Source organism: Chlamydotis macqueenii, chromosome 16 (assembly GCF_036417535.1).
Source record: "Chlamydotis macqueenii isolate bChlMac1 chromosome 16, bChlMac1.mat, whole genome shotgun sequence".
NCBI lineage: Eukaryota > Metazoa > Chordata > Aves > Otidiformes > Otididae > Chlamydotis > Chlamydotis macqueenii.
In genome coordinates, this window is record NC_141571.1 from 9,170,408 (window position 1) to 9,192,257 (window position 21,850).

At 41.9% G+C, this 21,850-nt stretch overlaps 1 protein-coding gene across 2 annotated transcripts in view; it reads left to right on the forward strand.

The window, feature by feature from the left end:
• Positions 1-3,945: 3,945 nt before the first annotated feature.
• Positions 3,946-21,850, forward strand: part of TSHZ2 (teashirt zinc finger homeobox 2) — a 221,243-nt gene continuing 203,338 nt past the window's right edge. For both annotated transcript variants that reach the window (XM_086761048.1, XM_086761049.1), the window contains exon 1: positions 3,946-4,650. In XM_086761048.1, the coding sequence (XP_086617174.1) occupies positions 4,611-4,650 (40 nt within the window). In that variant the 5' untranslated portion in view covers positions 3,946-4,610. The remainder of the gene's footprint in view (positions 4,651-21,850) is intronic.

Below are 21,850 nucleotides of genomic sequence, written 5' to 3' on the forward strand. Positions count from 1 at the left end.
TGGTCAGATGTGCCTCAAGAGTGAAACAAGTACAGTTAATCCCATCACTGGGCAGAGAGGGCTGCACCGGACAATTTACCAAGGTCCTCTCCTTTCTGTAAGGAAACCCCAATCAAGTTGATACTTTCAAAATCATTCTAATCCCAATTGATTTTTAAATATTTTTTTTCCCAGCAATTTTGAATAGAAAGGAAGTAAACATTGAAGCTGACAATGTCTTTGGCTGGCAATGATACTACATATTGAAAAATGTTCATTTATCAAACCCAAATAATTTCTAACTTTTTTTTTTTCCTGTAGAACTTGTCAGAATTTCCACTTTTTCTTTCTCTGAAGTGGGAGGCAAAACGTGAAAGGGGTCATCAACTCTGAGATTAATTTCATTCAAGATGAGTTATGTACCTACAAACATATAACTTCTAGGGAAAAAAAAAAAGGAAAGAAAAAAAAAATCCCATATATAATTATCAGCATAGCAGCCAGAGAAAGAAAGACAGACAACAAAAATAAGTAAGATAAGACACTTCAAATAATACAGCTGAGTTTGTTGTGGCTACTTATGATGGGAACTTTTATCAAGGTCAAGTACACAAAGTGTATTTGGCCCTTTATTTTGCACAAAAATGTCAGTAAACTTTACTATAACGCAAAACAAATCACACCCATTATTTTGAAAAATCAGACCAAAAGCACCCCAAAGCTACAGCAACAGAGGATTTTCACTATCCCAGATCACACTATTGTTCCATGTAATCCGCACCTAACCAAGAAATTGGAAAACTTATAAGAACATACCTAGGTGATTGTATATTGCTATGTTTGGGGGGAGAAAATTCCTTCCGGATCCCAGTGGGGAATTCAGCTCATGCCCTGAAGCATGAGATTTGATTACTCTTTTTTGAACATGCATAACTGCCATTGCTATTACTGGTCATAACATTTTGTCAGGAAAGAGAAATATTATTCTGCAATGTAATAAAAATAGATAAAATTCAATATAGCTTCAGAATCATTCGCTGCATTTCCAAAGTAAACATTAAGCACCCATCAAGATCATTCCATTGGATGATCCAAGGAAGCTTCTAGTGCTATCTGTTCGTTTTATTATCTCTAATTTTCAAGTGTGCAAAAATGCTTTCAGTAAATATTATGGGTTCTTCCTGTGCTGAAAGAGATGCTAAATGACCTTCACCAACTTTGTTATAAATAACAGAAGCAGGCAGCACACAAATGCTGTATAGTTTCAGCTCTATTCAAACCTATCAGCGAATTCTGACCAGTGGATAAAAATGGACACCAGATCCTGCGTGCTTTTTTCCCCCTTCTTCATAATCCCACCCCAGTTCCCTCTTGAAAGGCATTCTGTTCTGTCAGCCATAATGGCATCTGCTGGTGGAGACAGGAAGCCATAAATCTGTAGGGTTCCTCTCGACCAAGCCTTGTTAATGCTCCCATTTATCACCGAGGATAGGGTGCCATCTCACTAGTGCTCTACTCAGAAGTCCATCTTCTCAATTTCCCCTTCCCAAAGGAGTAACCATTTAAAACAGTGACTTTCTCATCTTGCATGTTGAGACTGAAAACGCCACTGATACAAATACCATACCCAGTGTGTAGCACTTGGACTGAAGCCACGGCTCTGGAGAACAATAGCTGCTACTTGCTGATCCCAGGCTACACGGAATCGCTGCGCTGCTTACATCGAGAGCTTGTATCGCTTCAACTGGCACAGAAGTAGCAGATCGCAGATGGAGAGGTTAAAATCTGAGGGGGCTCTGTCATTTGCCCTCCCCCCAATGCCTGCTAGTGTTCCAGCACGTGACACTGTGCCCCATGGTTTGGGAGAATTGTTAATGAAAACATCAGTGTGTTGATGTTGATTTCGATACAAAATTCTTCATAATAAGCAAACCATCCTAATCAGAGGTCCAGTATCTTCCTGTGCAGGGAGGAGAGGAAATAAAAAACAAACCAGAAGTATCTCCATTTTTCTGATCTGGGAAGAAGAGACAGAAGCTGAAGGGTTCAAAATCACAAATGAAGGCAGGATGAAAAGTGAAAAGAAAATCCTAGTTTGTCACCCTGCTCCTGAACTTCCTGATCCAGGTCCAGTGCTGCACTGACAAATTCGGTAGCGTGTCACTCCCCCTCCTCACAGCGCAGGGACGAGTGCCCCGCTGCTGCGGGTGCTGCGGCCCCTCTTGGTGCTGTGTTAACACGCGCCCGGATCCGAGGCAAAGCAGAAATCCCCTGGTGTGCACCAGCACGATTCTACACGCGCTGCACACAGGTATAAGGGGTCTGTGCAATTCCGACTGATTGAAGCAGAGCTGTTCGCTCCTGAGTGAGTTATGCCAGGCTGAAGTGGAAAAATGAGTATTTTATAGTAGTGTTATCTTATTTTATCTTTCAAACTAAGCATTTGCTTGCACCAATAAATACCTTCCAATTGCTTACAAAAATTGCTAGATTTCGTACAGGGAAGGCTACCAAATAATTTAAGTGAAATCAGTTAGGTGGACACTTTCATAAGCACAATCTCATATTAGGCTGCTAAATAGAAAGGTCACTTAGGGGTCTTCTCACAGAACCTCCTTCCCTGCCTGAGCTGCGGGACTGCAGTTCGCAGATCGCCTGTGACACCGGCTATAACACAGCGGCTCTTGCTGGTGCTTTGTAACAGAGCCTGATCTAACTGATTGGTTTGAGAGGGATGCAAATTATTCCTATTAAAGCCAATAGTTTCATTAGAAAGAAACAAATGCCAAAGCAGAAAAAAAAAAAAGTATCCAAGAAGTCAGTTCCATAGCAAACTCCGGGATTAGGCTATGGAGTATTGCATAAATCCACTCTTAAGAGCTCTTATACAAATTAAATATATAGAAATTAAACCATCCTTTCAGTCTCAGATAACTTTTAAACCCTCAAGGTGTTAACAGCATCTGTGGAAAAAAAAAACCTGAGATGAATAAATGGGGCAGGGGAAGTTCTCTCCGTGTGTCTTAGGGAACAAAACCACTCAAGGCTCCGGTGTCACCTGCCCCTCCTCGGCCTGGCAGTTCGCTGGGCTCGGAAAGGGCGAGAAACTCTCCGTGGCGGGACGGGCGGTAGCTCGGCTTGCCGTGAGGGTGCAGAAGCACCCGACGGACGCCCCCCACTCCCCCTAAATCCCGGTGCCGGGGGAATCAGAGGGGCAGGGGGCGGCTGAGCGCGGCACACGGACCCTGCTCTGCCGGGCTCGTTGGTGCTGCAGAAGGGCCCCCGGCAGCCTCGGGGTTCCCCTGGGCTTCACCCAACTTGACAGCGACGTCCGACCGCGCCGGTTCCCCCGCAGCTCCCGCCACGGGGACACCCGTCAGAGCGAGGAAGATGAGGGCAGAGGAAGGGGCCCGGCTCCCGCAGCCCCGGGCTCCCCGCAGGCGTTCGCACGCGAGGAACCGCCGGTCACACCTCGGCCGGTAGCCCATGCACGGCGGGAGCGGCAGCCGCGGCTCCCGCAGCCCTCCCGCACGCCGGGGTAATTGCCTTAAATCCCCGTTATTCTACTGGAAACGCCGGCAGCTCTGCCTTTCGCGAGTGGAACCGCGCCAAGGACGCTGCCGCCCCGTCCGGAGCCCCCCCCCCCCACCCCGCCCTCGCCCCCCAGTGCCGGGCGCTCCCCGCAGCGCCCTCCCCCGGGAGACGAACTCTCCGCGGGCGCGTGGGGTGGTCTCGCGTGGGGAGGGGGGGAAGTCGCGCGTGGGCGGGCGCGCGTGGGGTCGCCCCGGCGGGGTGGGGCGGGGTGCCGGCGCGCCCTGTCTCTTTAACAAACTGCTCTGCCGCCTGTCTGCGCGGAGTAAATTTCATCCTGTCACCGGGTCGCGGAGGAGGAGTTTGTTAATGTTCAGTTTGCTCAGTGGATCGATGTTTGCTGGCATCGCCTCGCCCTGCCTGTGCGTGTGTGTGTGTGTGCGCGCGTGTGTGTGTGTGCGCGCGTGTGTCTGTGTGTGCGTGTGCGTGTGCAGCGCAGATTTCCTTCCATCCCAAGCCTCCCTGTCCTCTTCCATATCACTCACCGCCTGGCATCTGACAGCACGGAAGCGGCAGCGCTCCGCGCACACGCACACGCACACACACACACACACGCACACACACACCACGCACACCCGGGCACCGCTCCGCCATACAGCTCTGCGAGGAGGAGGAGGAGGAGAGGAGAGGAAAGGGAGGAAGCAGCCAGACCCACAGTCTTTCCAGAGCTGCCTTTTTAATATATACATATCTATTTTGTTATTTATTTATTACCGTTCTCTGGCACTGTGGGCGCCTTTCATTTGCTCCTGAGCTTGGATGTTTGAATCAAAGCAAAGCAAGTGTTGCAACAGTTAAAAAAAAAAAAAAAAAGCCAACCAAAAAAAAAAAAAGGCGAGAGAAAGAAAGAAACCTAGATCTCTAAAATAAAATAAAAACCAAACAGGTTCCTATCAGTGGAGTGGAAGGGAGGGGGGCAGGGGAGGCTTGAGGGGGTGCTGGGGAGAGCAGCTGAGAGGCAGAGGCAGAGGAACACGGCTCAGGAGCGGCTCAGGGCTCTCGGATCTGGGGACAGAAGTGAGATTGGAGAAAGTAGAGCGATGCCAAGGAGGAAACAGCAAGCACCCAAACGGGCTGCAGGTAAGGAGAAGCCATCCCCTTACACAGCCTCTGTCTCTCCACTCCTTCCAATCCTACCCCCCATCTTTATTATTATTTAGGGTCACCCTTGCTTTTCCGGGCTGGATCTTTATTTATTTGTCCCCCTCCCCCTCCTTCCCCCCGAACTCCGCGGAGCCGGCTCTGCTCTCACGCGCGGGCCCCTTCCACGCCGCTCCCGCCCGCTCCGGCCCCGCTGCCGCCTCTCCCGGCTCCCCGCCCGCCTTCAACTTTTCCCCCCAACTTTCTTCCGCTCGGCTCCCCTGCTCCCCCGGCCCCGTCCCCTTACCGAACCGAAAGCAGCCACCCATTTGCTTCCCTCTTTAGTCTTTTTTTTTTTTTTACCCCCCTTTTCTTATTTTTTCCTTTCCCCCCTCCTGGTGGTTTTTGGGTTTTAAACCGTGTGTCTCGCGAAGTGGGTCGGTGCGTGTAATCTTTAATTTCGCCGTGTTTCTGGTGGCAATGCTGGCCGGGTGTGTGTGTGTGTGTGCGCTGTGTACGCCTGAAATAGTACAGGGACTGTCTCTGCTGATGAACCCGGTGGGGAAGTTCAGCCTTTGATCATCAGTGGTGAAAATTGCAACAGGAAATAAAATGAAACGTTCTGACTGTTAGAAGACAATCCACATTTTCAAATCAAGTCCTTCTTTTGTTTTGTAGCCGAGTTTATGAATTTGCACATGCCAAGTGGTTTTGAAATTTATTCTTTTCTTTTTTTTTTCTTTTAAAAGAAGAAAATAGTTTGCAACTTTGGAAGTGTTTTGTTTTGTCGTTTGTAGGGTGTTCTTTTTCTTTTGGGGGCCAAGAAAAAGAAACAGATGAGTGGGCCTGTATAGTAAATCTTTTCAAAGAGTTTTCTTTCAGGCTGCTTAATTGCTTTTTATTTTTTTTTAATAGTGTGGTGGGGTTTTGTTTCTGGGAAGCGCAATATGGAAGTTCATTTTTCTTCTGCCAGACCCACCCACTGAAAAATCAGCTTTCCAGTTGATTGCCAGCTTTGATTTGACATTTGATTGATCACCTGTCATCTTGCTGCCTTTGATCTATTCATTCTTGATATATATCAATAAATCACTCACCATGGTAACCCAAGTGCCAATGACGTAAGGCTTGCCCTCTAGATTCTCTTAGCCAGACATGCACAATTATTATCTTGTTTGGCTTTTAATGTAGGCGGGTTTTTTCCCTTCTTTTTTTTTTTTCTTTGTGGCCTTCATCAGATTAGTTCTCTAAAAAAACCGAATATTTAATGTTTTTAGTTTAAAAATGGCTTACTAATTTTTCTTTCCCCCTTCTGAATGTTTTCTAGATATAGCATATTATACGTGGGACAAAACATATGGGCAAGTTTAGTGGCATACTTGAATAAACTTTGAAAAGTAGTGCTTGGGATACATTGAAAGGTAAATGTTATTGCAGAGAAACTGGGACACGCATAACTTCTATAAACTTACGTATTTTGCATATTCACTTAGGTGTAGGACAATGGTATGCCGGCAGAGTCTTTTGGGACGTGACCAATGAATGTACCTATGCAGGATGCTGGTATGATTCCTGGCAAGGAATGGTCCCCCTTTAACCATAAATAATAGTTAAGCTAGAAATGCACAGATATATATGTATTCGGAAGAACTCTCCGATGAGTTGCTGTTATTGTTTTATTCACAAAGAGGTTATATCTGAATAAGGCATTAACGTTTTCAACTTGCAGGATAAATAGCTATTTTTTCATGGATGCTGATCATCACAGTGACAGTGCTAGAATTGCTCCTTTTTTTCTCTCTGTCAGGAGTATGAGGCTTCATTTTATTTTGTTTTCAAAGTAGATTTTTCACTTGGAATGTGTATAGTATCTTTTTGTAGAAGGAGCACCCTGTTCTTTTTTAGAAACATAGGCTACGGAGTAGGTAAATTTTTGCGAGCAAAGCCCATACTGTTGTTTTCCGGGATTTCCCTGCTGAGAATACAGTAAGAGATGTTTTTATCCAGAACGCTACAGTATTTTTGCGAATCTTAATGATGAGGTAGAAATTTGAGTGACCACGATAACATCTCTTCTTCCCTGTTCTCATTATAAAATGTGCATTGCTCTTCAGTGGTGCATTTCTTTGATTATATTTGTCCTCAGATCAGTGTTGTTTCAGGTGAGCAAAATGCTGCGAATGCAGTCCAGTTTCACCCAGCATAACTGATTTGAAGTCGGTTTATACATTTGCAATAGTTCTCCTGCTTTGAAGTTGTATTTGTGTGTTTGTGGGGGGGAAGGGGGAGTTTCAAAGAGCAGACGTGCCTGTTGTATATAGTTCTTAAAACTGACTTTCATTTTCAGGGGTAGTACTGAGGTTCTGTTTTGTATGGTGAAAAATGCCTCAAAGTGACAGTAGACAGACTGTACAGTAAGAAATGCTCATCAAGGCTGATAGCAAAGCTCCTTATTCCTTCTATTTAAAGGAGTTAATACATTATATATTACTTAATTTTCACTTTTATTTATTTTTAGTTGTACAAGTTCAAAGGTATCAGTTGCACTGCGTTTTGTCTTGATGGCAGCAGAGATATTGAAGAGAAGTTTGCAACTTTTAGCTTCTTTAGATAGTTCACCTCCAACGGAAGAAAAATGATATACCTTATGATTCTGGACATGCCTGCTTTTGTCATTGCTTAAAATTAAATACTATGCACAACTGTAAATAATTACTACCATGCGCTGACTTTGAAAGCAGGTTTCTAGTTTGATTAATGAATAATGTAAAGGTTAGAGAGAACCGGCGAGTGAATCAGAAGTGAAGTCCTGCTGCTAGATGAAAATCTATCTGGAGAAATATACATGGCAATTTTGTCCTTTTCTATTATTAATTTTAAGCCTTGTATTCCTAAAGAAATACATTACAGACCATTGTAATGAAACAAGGTGGTGTAATTCGATAAATGGGGCACTATTTATGTTTGATGATGGGGATTTTTGATCTCAAATTGCACTTTTAAAGACACTTTATTTCACATCAACACCGAAACTATGTCAAAGGCATTTTGATCTTTCCAGGGCCGAATGATTTCTGAATCGTCATTCCTTTTTGAGGTCGTCATTTCCATTTCGATAATTCTTGAAGCAGATAGTTACAGCTCTTTAGATCAGTGCCTGCTTTGGTATCCTACTTCTGTTTACAAGAAGCAACCCATTTGCGATGTAGCTTTCACCCAAATGAATCACAAAGGGCTTTACAAACTGTGGGCCTAATTCTTCTCTTGCTCAGGTGCAAATCAAAAATAGCTTTACTGGCAGCATCAGTGCAGTTGCAAGGAGTCCTGTCTGCTCCTGCGAGTAAGAAGAGGCTCAGGCCCAGAAAGTACTTCATCCTTCAGTGAAATGCAGCCACCTCTGGGGTAGAAGTCTTCTAACGATCCCATAACAAATGGTAATATATTAACAGAAGGGTGGAAAAAGGGTGGGAGCAAAGCAGAATTGCTATTCAGATTTTATTCCTAGGGGTATGAAATAGCTTTCAAACACAATTTCACTGGATTAAACTCTCCTTTCCCCTGCAGCTTGTTTAAATGTGCATATTTTATTTGTGATCATGAATTGCTAGTTTGCTTTTTTAAAGCCTGCAAAGAGGAATCCGGACCTAACGCCTTTTCCGGCTGCAATTTTGTATTTCTTCTTTTCTTTCTCTCCCAGCTCCAATAGGCTATCTAAGAACCCAGGCTCTGGAAAAGTACAGCAGGAACAGATATCAGACACATTTATTTTGTATTGGAGCTGTGGAATAAAACAGTTTTGTTTTTGGAAGAGTCCTGATACAGCAGCGAACAGGAGACGGTTAGCAGTCAGTACTTTAACTCTGCAGTTTGCACCTTAGTAGTAAAAGATTATTTAAAACAGAAACATATTTAGAAAGTGGCATTCTGCTTCTTCAGAGAGCAGAGTAAATGACCAGCGAGGTCCGGTACGTATATTTCTGGGATGAAAGGAAGCGATATATACACGTGTTAATAACCAAGAGCGTTGTGGCTTTTCGAGTATTATTTGTGTCCTTTATTACAGAGGCAATAGAAGCGGGTTCGAAGCAAGCGGTACCGAATGAAACTGTAGAAATGGCAGCACTGCTTTGTTTAAACATCCTCCAGAAAAGCAAGTGCACATCAAAACCATCTAAATAGCTCGTGCCTCAGAACCTTTCAGTTACTGTGCACATCACAGTGCTGACAGATGACAAAAAAGCCGAGGTGTTCGCAAACAAGAGGAGCCTTTAAATCCTGGTTAATTAAATATATTCCAAAATAGGTACTTTTGCACCTAGAGACGCACCAAAATTAGTTGCCATCTGCGTTAAATTCTGGAATTGGCTACTAAGCCCGAAGCCACTACATAATTTTTTTCCCCGTGTTAAAACTCAGGCCTGAATGGGACAACTTGAAATCACGTTCATTTTAGTTACTGTTTCCTTATTTCAGTTTTACTCTCTCATATCGAAGCACAGCGTATTATCACTGCAGAAGGATGGGGACTCCCCAAGAGTTCAGCCCCTGTGATTGTGACATAAAAGACGTTTCCATCAGTAAATGACACAGTTTTACAGCACTTTTAAAAACATGTTCATTGTCAGAAATCCTTTTGCATAAATGCTCTCCCTTTTGTGTGTTCTCTAATCAAAAAGCCCATTTTCTTCAAAACGGCAGGATTTTGGTATTTCCTCCCGGCACTTTTTCCTGAGTTTTGCTCTCATTAGTAGCACCCACCTCAAGTAACTGTTTCCCTTAGAAGAGGTCCCTCGAGTTCCTCCGTAGCACAGGGCCAGGGTGAGCCTTTCGCCTGTCAATTTACTTCCCGTCCCGATGAGGACATCACTCCCAGAGACCAACTCCAGACTCGTGTAAAAAAAAACAAAAAAAAAAACTGTCAGTTGTTGTGGCTGCAATTCCCAACTTAGCAGCAGCAGAGGGAATGGAACTGTACTCTATCAATTACAGTTGGAACCAGAGGCTAAACACTTATTGTGTTAAGCTATTGTGCAGATCTTAAGAGCTCAAATGTAAAAAAAATATCATGTCAGTTAGTGGAGGGGAGAATCAGGCCTGGTTCTTCTACTGCATGACATTATTAGCAAATGCAAAGTAAAATGATTCAAATTCTATTTAATGCCTCTTGGGTTGAGACATGTGTGTACCACATTATGCCTTAAAAAAGGGGATCCTACTGACTTTACTGCAAAAATAAGCCTTTGTTTTTCCCTCTTCTCTGCAAAATGAAAATATTTGTGAAGTTTTACCTTGAAAGTGTGCTCGTGCAAGCGGAGAGACATTTTCATCTCTCCGAATCTGATACAGGAGTCAGCTGGAAACACATTACACTCTCAGCTGAAGTCTTACATTTCATTCGTGCAAGAGCAGTGATTTTTCATTACCTATTTAATTACAAAAATTTACATGAGAGTGGGTCCAGTTCTGCAGCTCTTACTCAGCACTTTGCTTCAATGGGTAACTGGCCTGTGTAAAGACTGTCTGTGTAAGACCGGGCTGTTTGGCTACAAAAATAAATATATATGTTTCTTTAGTAATGTTTTGCCTCTGAAAATCAGGCAAACCTGATTCTACCAGTAAGCTTTAAATCTAGGGATAGTTCTGCTTGTAACTTGTGTTACTAATGGTTGCATGCTATTCTTTTCTAAAGTCTGTATGACTGAGATATTTTGCTTGCTTGGCTGACTTCACTTCTCAAACACATTTCCATTCTCTGCGTTAATTATCGAACGCTGTTTCTTGGTACCAGTAGATGATACGTTTTTTTAAACAATCCTTTTTTAACATGCAGTGTTGTGCTGTGCACACAAGCAGCAGCTCCCAAGTAAATGCATGAAGATGTTTTCACAAATCGGAAGCCTAAGAGTTCCATGTAGTTTTAGGGACTAAAATCAGTTCTTTCTCATTAAGGTGACCTCTCACCTGAGGCTGTTGGATCTTGGCACCAAGTCGTTTTTACGGTGTTATAATATTGGCTTCTGCAACTCAGAAACACCTTGACAGCAAACTGTATTTTTTAAGGTTTCAAGGAGAAACGCATCATAGAAGCACACTGTTTCCCATTAGATTTACACATCTCCTCTTTAACTGTTGCTGGCTTTTCATCTGTTACCTTGTGAGGTTTTTCAGACAAAAAGAAGTGGAAAAACTGGTCTTATGATCTAAGTGTTTCATTTAGAAAAATGAAGAGAATCTTTGTTTCCCTAAAATAAGTGTTTTCCCCCTTTGCCCTAGGAAAAAGCAAGTCACAACAATAGCTTCAAAATGACAAGATTAGATTGTGAAAAGTACATCGTTTATAACGTGCAGCACCCGATGTTCCCAAGTATTGGTAAAATTCCACAGCTAAATAGAACAAACAATCCTAAATATATTGGAAATAGAGCCTCTTCAGGTATGCACACATACATATCTGCGAAAAGAAGAGGCAAGCGCCTGCCTGGGAGAGAGATGCATCGTTCTTATTGCTACAAGCTGGAAAGCTCAGTTGTTTAGAGCAGTTTTTGATTATTCCATCAATATTTGCCCAAATGTTAAAATTCCTGTGATCTTAGGAGTTGTGTTCACTGAAAATCCTTTGTTAGTGTCTGTTTTCTTGAAACCCTCAGCTCCTGGAGCCTAGTGATTATGCAAGTGCCCAATACACATTTTTAAAGGAAATTTTTTTTTAAACTCCTTGCTTGAAAACTTGCAGCCTGAAAGTTTTTATGCCAAGAGAAAAATGCCATGAATCTTGAAGTGGCTGTTTTTAACATCTCATAATTTTCAGCTAATCTCATTATTTTTGAGGTTGTGCTTCGTGATTTTTGAATAAACAAGGTGGCAATATTGCTTTTGACTGATTCTGATAATGAACTGGTGTATGTGTCTGCATATATAATTACATATGTACACTCACATAATATCAGTAAACAAAATACATAACATAATGATGGAGTGGTGTTACATGAGTAGTAGCTCTGAATTTGTATTGCTGTAAACAAAGCAGTTTTGAGAGATCAGACCATCGGTTTTTGAGGAGTGGCTTTCAATTGAAGTTTCGTGGAGATTGGTTTTAGTGGCAATTAAATCTAGAAAGTTAATAGCCAGTAACTGTTCTTTTAAATCTAAACACTTGCAAGAACTGTGAGGAATGCACAGCCTGCCTTTTTTTTCAGATATAATGAGGCTCAACTTTATTGAAAAAAAAAAATTTACAACTAGCAACATTAATGCTGTATTTTTATTGTATTAATGCAAATGAGATGCTGACTTCTTTCTTTCATCTCCATGGCTTGTGTCTATTATAGCTGTATCTTATTCCTTTCTGTGTCTTTTCTCCCTGTATTCTGCAAACTGCTATCATCTAGTGATACTGATGCTCACTAAAGTTACTCACGATGCTGAAGAGACTATGGGAAGCATCCTTAGCTCTAGATAGCTATAGAAAAGCAAAACTACTGAGGATATGGGGAAAACTGATCCAGATCTACTCTTCCCTTCTCATTTTGGGAAACCCTTAAAATTCATAGGTCAAACAGGAAGAAAAAACTTGCATGAAGGACTGTATGCTGGAAAGAGCAGGTCATTTTTAATACACAACCCCATCTGACAGAGCAGTAAAGTTTTAAGGAGCTTTCTGGCTCTTCCTGCATCTCTCTCAAAAGACTCATTTAACTGAAAAGCCTGTTGTGCTTAGTTTTATGCATGTAGAAGAGAAAAGGGGCAATTTTTCACAAGGCCTAATATTCCAGCACAATATAATTGGACCTCTTTCTGGTTGCTTTTTAAGTCTCTCTGTTTGTATAAAATTAAGACCCCCTTATCTTAAATTGTAGTAAATCTCATTCAATATTGCTTTCATAACTTAAAAAATGCTGTTACATATTCCCAAAGCAACTTTGCTGAAGTGATATTTGGTCTGTTTATGTGGAATCAGTGCAGAATTTCTATTGAAAAAGGAGCAGTATAGAGTTCTTGTTTTTAATGAAAATAATTAAATTCTCTGGAATACTTTGATAGCAAAGGGTTTTTTTTCCTAGTGAAACTGTGCTTAGAGGAGATCAGAATGAAAATCTGTACATTGGTGCAGTTTGGCATGGGCAGACAACAAGCCTATTTCTATTAGTCACCCTTCACTTGGACAGAAGTAATTCTTTTTTGGTAGAAAAATTTGACTCTGAATTTTCCATATAGAAATTATTTTGTGTGAATTACACTAGGAATCACCACCACAATTCATAAGGCCTGCAATTTTATTGTACATATAGGAAGGACTCATTTACTTCCTGCAGCATGAGTGGACTTCACAGAAAAGAGCTGGATCTTTTCATGATGTGCAGTTTTGTTTTGAAGAAACATAACCTTATGCTAGCTGGTATACTGGTCTATCAAAATTAATTTTTTAATATGTTTTTCAGCCATGTCATAACATTTATAAGCGCAGTACAAGTGGCGTTAAATTAACATGTGAAAGGAGAAAGTAGCTAAGTAGTTATATTGATCGTCTGTAGCATTAAATGCTAAAAAAATTAAAAGCTTTCTAGTGCTTTTGATTAGCTGCATGGTTCCTGCTCATACATGTGTGCTCTCTTAGGAAGTGGAGTAATATTTCTTCACACTTAGCACCTTTCTTCCAAGGATTTCTTACTAATGCTATGTACTCCTCAGAATAACCCCAGTGAAGTAGAATATTTTTTCCTTGTTTTGCAGAAAGGCAAATTGAAGCCAGGAGGTATTAGCTGATTTGCTCAAGGTCAAACAGCATTTGCGCCTAATTCCCTCCTCTAGGTACTCGGTCACAGTTCTATCGTCAGCGCGCTTCCAGTGGAGAAAGCCGGGCTGGAGGCTCAAGGCATCCACATGCCTGCTGCTGGGCTGTAAGAGGGAGCAGCCCAGGTGGGGCACTGGGCAGTGGGCCGTGGAGAGGAGCTGGAAAGGCAGTTTCATCCCTTCCGTGCATCTCCCTGTGGAAGAGGATGCAGCACTTTGCTCGTGTCCGGGAGCTCCCAAAAGTGGGAGAACTCACAGTCAGAGAAAGCAGAGCTCTCTTAACTCTGTTAACAAGCCAAGGGAGCTGTACTGTGCAACAGTTTTAGGCAGAATAATTTAAGTCTTTTCCCTTCCCTCAATTATCCTCAGATGCATTTTTGGTCAGTGATGTTTCAGGACCAGAGAATTTGGTTAGAGTTATTTCCCCCCATATACTGTTCTACATTTCTTTGTCAGACCTGGGATCTAGCTTTGTATTTCTGACAGTATATAATGCATCGCCCTGAGAAATATGAAAAACTTGGTGAAGTTATAACTAAACAGAACATAGACATTTTCCTCCACCCAGACTGCCAGAGGTGGTAATAAAGTTTGAGGCTCTGATTTTTGTAAGTCAGCTTCTAATGTTAAGAGACTAAATCTTTACATGGACATCTAAAGACAGACCTGAATTTTCAAAAGCTTTTAGCACCAAGCAGTTCCCATAGACCTTCGTCAGTTCCCTCTGTGGTGTAAACAGGAATTGTTAAGCCTCGATCAAGGGCAACGTTGTTTTTCTAAAGTGGAGATGTATGTATTGCCTATAGAAGAAATATGATGCAAGTAATAGCCTATGGATTCATTAAGGATTGTTTATGTTTATTTTCATACCGTATTACCTTTCAGGAATGGTCGTTTCAGCCATTCTATTGACAGGAACTCAGAATAAATCTTAGGTAATAGAGGGCTAATCTGCCATACCTGGGAGACCACCTGCTACCCTCTCAAACAGAGGCCAGATCGTTTCATGCCGAATCACCAGGTAGGGCTTTCTGCTCTGGAGCTGGGGACTTGGGAAGCTCTCCCATGGCTCCTTTTCATGTGGAAATTAATGCTTGCCTCTATTTCTGAATAGTAGGTTATTAGAGTTCGTATGCAAATTCCCAGGATGGGAATTTGTCTCTCTTTGATAATTGATATAATAATATGTATTTTTAGTGGTCCAAAGTCCTTGAGCTTGAGTCTTGTATACATAATTTGTGTTTATTTCTTACTGTTATTAACTGTAATTTAGTTGTTGACGCCTTTCATTGCCTTAGATTGAAGGGAGTGTCTCTATCCCATTGCCCCTCCACAAACAATGCCCTTTTAGGGTTCCTTATCCTGTATCCTTGCCCAGACATTTCCTAGCCTGTCAAATACTGTCATTTTATTCCTTACAGATCATTCACAGTATGTCTCCTGTTGCACACACAAATAAGGAACAAATGCGATCAGGATGCATCATCGTTTAGCATAACAAATAAAAGCCGATCTGTGCAGATTTCCCTTAAAGCATCTCTTAATATGTATTGTCAAAATGTCTGAAGATGTCTTTTACTCATAAGCATTTAATTATTTGTGACAATTAAACTAATATTCAGAGCAGGAAAAAAATGAGAGTATTAAATATTTTCTCTTGTCAAAAGCTAACAAAACGTCACCTGACATAGCAAGCTCCTTCAATTTTGTATTTCAAACGTACCTTATAACTGAAAAAGCACTTGAACAAAATTACGGGGGCCTCATTTCACAATTTGGATCCACAAATGGATTTTGTATTGAATTAGAGGAAACTGTGTTTTAAAGACCAGACCAAAATTTAGGGGCACATTATTAAAGTGTGTATCAGTAATGAGCAGCTGAATCCTCAATGATTAAAAAGGAGCTCCTATCAGTTTTTAAGTCTGCACTGAAATTTAAGGCCAAGGGGCTCTCTGAGTGAGTCAGGAACTCAAACCTGGGTTTTGTAGCCTCAGCCAGTTATTGTTTTACTTGTGCATGAGAAAAACCAGCTCAAATAACACGGACCAAGTCATCAACCTTTTCTGTGTTCAGAATTATAGATTTTTTTGGTTGTTTTTGTCTGATGATCTCTGTAGCCAGAGTGTTTGAAGCAGAGAGGCAATGTGCTGTGGATGGGGCAGAACAAGCAGCCAGCATTGCTGCCCAGGTCTCAGTGCCTTCACCTGCCTAGCAGCCCTTTAATGCGGTAAAAGTTCAGCTATGTGATAACAAAAAGGGGAAAAAACCCAGGGAAGACCTTGAAAAGATCAGAAAACCAATGAAGGCCTTGAGAGTTTTATGGATCCTGAGTACTGCATTGCTCTGGGGAACAGCAACAACAACATTTTTATTATGGGCACAACAGTTCCTGTAGTCCAGATTGTTTGGGTTTTTTTTTTTTGTTGAGAGGCTTGTTTTCTACTGGTTCTAATGTTTCCAGTTCTGAGCTGCTCAGAGCAACCATTTCCATTATCAAAAATCTGTGTTTCCTTTCTTAAAATGTTCTTCCTGAAATTTAGGGTAGGATGTTAATTTGGCAAAAAACAAGAAACTTACATCAGGGTTTATTTCAAAGCTGTGGGACTACTCTGCTTTCTGGCAGTGACGTGAATATTTTTCAGAGATATCTTCTGCTTTCCCTGAGAAAATCCACCCAAATTTGTCTGACTTATAGAGTCTAAAAGTTGCTGTTGCCAAAGAATTTTTAGAAGGTGACACAGCATTCTCCAACATGCCATCTCCACCACGCATGCTCTGTTCTCGGCTTCTCTTTTTCAATTACATTCCCTTAAAATATGTTTTAGCTGAGGATAAGTAGGACAATTGCTTTCCCTGCTGCAGGGACAGCGATGGGTCTGAGCAGTCAAAGGAGAATGAGGAAATGGTCTGTATTGTGTGTTTAGCTGGAGCCCAGGCTCTAAGATGGGAAGCAGAGAAATTTAGGAAGCAGAACGTGGACAAGCAGGGATAAGGACAGAAGCAGACAGCATGAAATTATCAAATATCTGTAGAAAACTGGTAAAAAAAACTCCATTGCCCGGTCAACGTAGAGCATGATACTCAGCATTAGCTCTTGCAGTGAAAGCATCTAACAGTTTTTGTCTAGATTAAGACCTGGGTGGAAATAAATGTGGTTCTACATGTGCAGTTCCTAGCTTTCCTCAGCTTGTTTTTTCAAAAGCCTGGCTGGGCCCTGGCTTCATCGCAGGCAGGGGATGGATGTGCTCAGGAAATTAATCTTCCTCAGCTAGGAAAAAAGGTACCATCTGTCCGGCTGCTGGTGGGTTTGTGGTGGGAGCGCAGAGCCTCGAGAGCCCCCAGGCTGCGACGGGGCCCGGCCTGCTGCTTCTGAGCTGGGTGCTCAGCCCCACGGGACCTTCTTCTGCGTGCAAAAAGTAGAGACATTTGCTTAAAATTTGCCAGAGCTGTGCTCCCCCGTCTGTTAAATGGTGGTGGCGATCTCCCATCCCCGAGGCATTGCACAGGCAGCTCAGGAGTGGTCCGAGGCGAAACACCATCGAAATGAGGAAAATCCCGATTCCCTGCTAGGAGTCTGGAGGAGACGCGGGCAGCGAGCCTCGGGCCTGCACCTTGACTGGCGAGGATTAAACAGACGTATGGAAGAGCTCAGGCAGCACACTGAGAGGTTCGTGGAAGCCATATACAATGTATAATAATCACATATATAGGGCGGTTGTGAGGTATCAGTGTGGGAGCTGCCTGGTCAGCGGGCTGGGGCGGCGCGGGGCCTGGGGAGCCGCAGGTAGGCCGGAACAAAGCGTGGAAATTACTGGCAGTTAAGCAGCTGTTGTACAAAAGTGAGCAGCTCAGAGAAAATACAAAGAATAATGCCAGGAGTTTCAACCACAGATATCTGTTTAGATAAAAAGGGCCTGTTAGTCTGAGATCTCTTCTCATGCCGCAACATGCAAATTGCAAAGGACCGATCCCTGTCCCTGTATGAGTAACTGCCATTTACTTCAGCGGGCGCTGAGCCCTTGCAACTCTGACTGTTTTTCTTTGCTTGGAGCAGGAATTTTTATTTTGTTCATTTGCTGCCCCATGGGAGATTTTTCATAGAAATCGGATCTTTCTATATGGAAGCTAGTGACAAAACTTGAACCAGGGTCAGTGAGAGCGGAGCAGGTCACTTTCAGGATATTTTACAGTCTTGTGTCACCTCCCAAATTTGTACATTAAATAACTAAAATCCTGAGAATGTTAATCTAGGAAACAGTCACCTTTGCATTACTCTTTTGGTGTTTCTGTGAACTTATTTGAGATACTATAAACTTGTGATTTGAATTAAACAGAGGTAAATCATTTGGAGAAATACTTGTGGGGGGGGAGAGGGATGTTATGATGCCATCAACATCTGGGTTTCCATTTGTTTGGATTAGGGACATTTTACCTTAATCATTCCCAAACATCTCTGCTAAAATCCCTTCTTTCATTTTTTATCACCTATGAGGTATAGCCAGGCAGGTTTTCAGTTTGTGTGTGTGTGTGTTTTTGTTAGGGTAAAGTGCTGAAATCTGTTGTTAGAGTGAGTATACGAACAGTCTCATTTCTATATTTGTCCTCTTTCATTATAATTGTTTGGAAACATTTTGATTTGGTTAAAATGCACTATTTTCAATATACAAAGTATGTACAGGGGAACAAGGGAGTGATTATGAGTTTCTCCAAGGAAATAAGCATCTCAGCCATCATCCTACAACTGGGAAAGTTCTGATACATGACATCTATATAATTTAACCTAATAATTTTTTTTTACAGTGATGTAATGGGGAGAGTGACCTGGACTTTGTAAAAGTTCCCCTACTTACGGCAGATTCCCAAGGGCAGTGTAACATTCTAGACAGTGTTTTATATGCCCTGATTAAAATGTAACGTATTTTTGCATTTCCTGTGCAGTGACCTGTTAGTGCTCATAGACAGAACACTTAAAGAACAGTTACAAGGAGACATTTCCAAATGTGTCTAATATGTGCGAGTTTTTATAACATTCTTATTTCATTTGAAATTGCAGCTACAGCAGGAACCATTCAGACGGTGCATTGATTTAACTTTTTAATCCACTGTTTTGCCACGTCAAGTAAAATAAATGTTTGTTTTTAGCTCTGTTTTTTTGTATCACTAAAACTCATAACTACTTGCTTTAAGCTTGGGATTCTAAAGGGAGCTACATTATCTGAGATTTAAGGCTTGCTTTTTGTAGCTGCTTTCTCACAACTCCCCCAAGAAAAAAAAAAAGTACAAAAGTACAACTTTAGCAAAAAGGGCTTTTATATCTCTATCAATTATAGAAACACCAGCTGCAGTAGATTACAAATGTATTTGGCTGATTGTGATGTTGTGTGGGGAAAACTGTCACAAGGAGCTGGATTCTGTTCTCCCTGACACCACCGGGATGTCGCACAGCTCCCTGGACTGCAGCTGGCACTTCTGTCAAAGCTGGAGTGGGCAAAAGCAGGGTCTGACTCTGAGATTGCCGAATTGCATACTGCCAAATCTGGCTTTGTACTTGTGCGCACATGCTGGCGCTAGGAAGAAGTACGGAGCTGTTGAATGTGAACTCATGTGCTAACCGTGTCATTGTGTACCCATGTGTTCTTCTGTGAGCTGAAGCAAAAGCCACACCAATACATCTGTAACCTGGACCAGAAACCTCTAGGCAGGATCACTTTATTTTTCATATCCAAGATATTTGTTTACTTTTACTGTCTTGAAGAACAAAGTGGGGGGAAAAGTCACCACAGAACAAAAATTATTTGACCAGCCCATAAAGGTAAAGTAGCTGGAGGTCATGAAGAAATGAAATATGATATCAAAACAGTAATACAAGATGGGCAATTTAGCATTTTTGGAGGTGTTCAGCTCAGTAAAAATTTCTGTATCAGAGTGTGTGCAGGTCATATCACTCCACTAATATCCTGGGGTAAAAGGGTAGCAGTGCAGGGGCTTTCATTTGTTCGTGTCTTGGTTACTGTTTCATTTATGTTGTTGTGCTTTGGGTCGCTCTGGGAGGACGTAGTTGGGCCCTGGTTTATTTTAACAAAGAGAAACTGACATAGCAAAATTCTGTGTATACTTTATGGTGAAAATGCAATTTTCTATTTTCATTTAATCCCAGGAATGTTGGCATTTTCCAGGCTGTCAAACAAATGAGTGCACTGGAGGACAGTTAGACGTGTCTGTCTAGTTCATCTATCTAATCTACCTCAGTTCTAATGTGCCCATCATCATGGTGTCTGAGTGGAAAGTATCTGCCCTGATTTTGCTTTTTGTCTTTATTGGCTGTGGTAACTTAATTGAGTTCTAAGAGCTTTCAGATTCATCTGCAAAAATAATAACAAAAACATTATCAGAATAATGATTCATTTTTGTACTCTTACTCATAATTTCCCTTTTCTCTTCTGAGTGTATTTGGCTAGTTGATTGTTGTCGCCTTATCTAGAAGAGGTTGTATTTTAGAGGTGTTGCATTAAATTGGAGTTTTACCTGAGTCAGCAGTGACTCAAATCTTCATTTGGCTTCTAAAGTGAATTCAGTCATGTCTTCTGACTTCCTTCTGCTTTTCTCTGCAGAAGCTGACTTCATTTACTAAGCCACCCAGTTTAGCAGCTGCATCTGTTCTATGACCCTTTGCCATATAAAACATAGGTAAAGGTAATAAAAAGTAATAGAAATTCTGGCTTCAAAAATTATATCTTCATTTGGAAGCCCTGGTTTCTGTTAAATTTAATTACTTCTCTCTCTGCCAATTAGGTAAAAATGCATTGTAAGGCATAAGTGAGCAATTTTTCAAAAGCAGAGGCCTGAGGTTTGTGCTAAGGGGAGAAAAAAATCCCGCTGTTGATTAGCTGTATCCATGCACGTGGTTATCGCAATCTGCATGCACACGTGGGGAGAACGTGCTGCAGTGGGCTACCATGGTGCTGCCAGCGTGCACAGACATCCCGTCAGTGTGAGTGGTCAGAGTAAATTTAGAAATGTGTCTGCCGGGCATGCAGTGGCATCTGCACGGTTGTATGCTACCTTCTGCTTTTGAAAAATGTGGCCTAAGTAGTAATCAGTCTGCAGAAGTCAATAAACTCTCATGTTGAAGGGGCCGAGTAACCAGCATGGTACTGACTGAGGGAAGGAGTTCACTGAAAATGCTGCAAATGTAGCTTTCTCGGCTATAATTGAATTTGATCTCAGCTGTACAGTTCATACAGCCCCTTTTCTACTCCTCTCCTACATGTGTTGAAAGTGTCTTTATAAACCTACTCCTCAAAGATAATTTCATTGAGAGCCAGACGTTTCATACGTGACAGTGATTTCTAATCCCATCTGGACTGGCAAATCGCAGATTCCCAGCCCGTGGCCTCAGCATGTAATGTGAGTTCACACAAACACAGTAAGCCATCACTCTGGCTGTTTGGTTAGTCCTGGAGTGATCACGTAAGAGATGGATTACTTTTTGTAAGATTTAATTTCATCTTCCGAGTATTTGCAGTGGACCGAAGTATGGACATGATTACTTTTCGCAGATTTTTGTGTGATTTAGAACAAAAATTATTAGCAGAGCTGGCTGAACAAGGAATTTCTGATGTAATCTATACCAGTTACAAGCAAGGGGTGTGGTAATAGGGAAAGAAAAAGGAGGGCTAAATGTTTATCCCGGTTGACTGAGACAGAAAACAGGACTGGCAGGATGACAAACTGGCATAACCTTACACCAGAAAGTGCAATGATTCCAACAAAAGTTCCAGCCATACTGCGTGGCTTTTAAAAGAGCCAGGCACAGGAGAAGACAGTTTCTTGGTGCATCCTTCAGCACAGCTAAAGTAGACAGAGGCAGGATCTGTATCATACAGTTTCTTTAGACATTACAGCAGTATGTATGTTAAATAAGTGTTAGGAACTGGTTTTCAGGGTTTTGGGGACGGGGTTGGTAGAAGAGATGTAAGAAAAATATATTGATGTTAGATACAGGACCACTTAATTTCCCCAGTAACAGTACTGTAAAACATTTTTTCATCAGCTCTGTTAGGAACAGTGACAGATGAGCCTTAAGCATTTCTGAGGTTTTCCGTAGCTCAGATATAAATACTGAAGGTTTCAGGATACTATATAAATAACAGAATTTCCCAAGCTTGTGTTCCCACCTTCCCTATGATGCAGACATTTTTCCTTATCCCTGTTTCCTCTGTGGGCGAGCTGTGGCACAGAGATGTTTAATGACTAAGCAGAAGGATCAAGGAATAGAGTTCAGGATTTCTGGCTCATCACAATGGCTTCCAAGAGATTACATGGCCATCACCATCCTAAAAGTTTTGATACTTACTGAGACCCTGGGTAAACTGTATGTATTCACAGTATCAACAAAACTCAAACA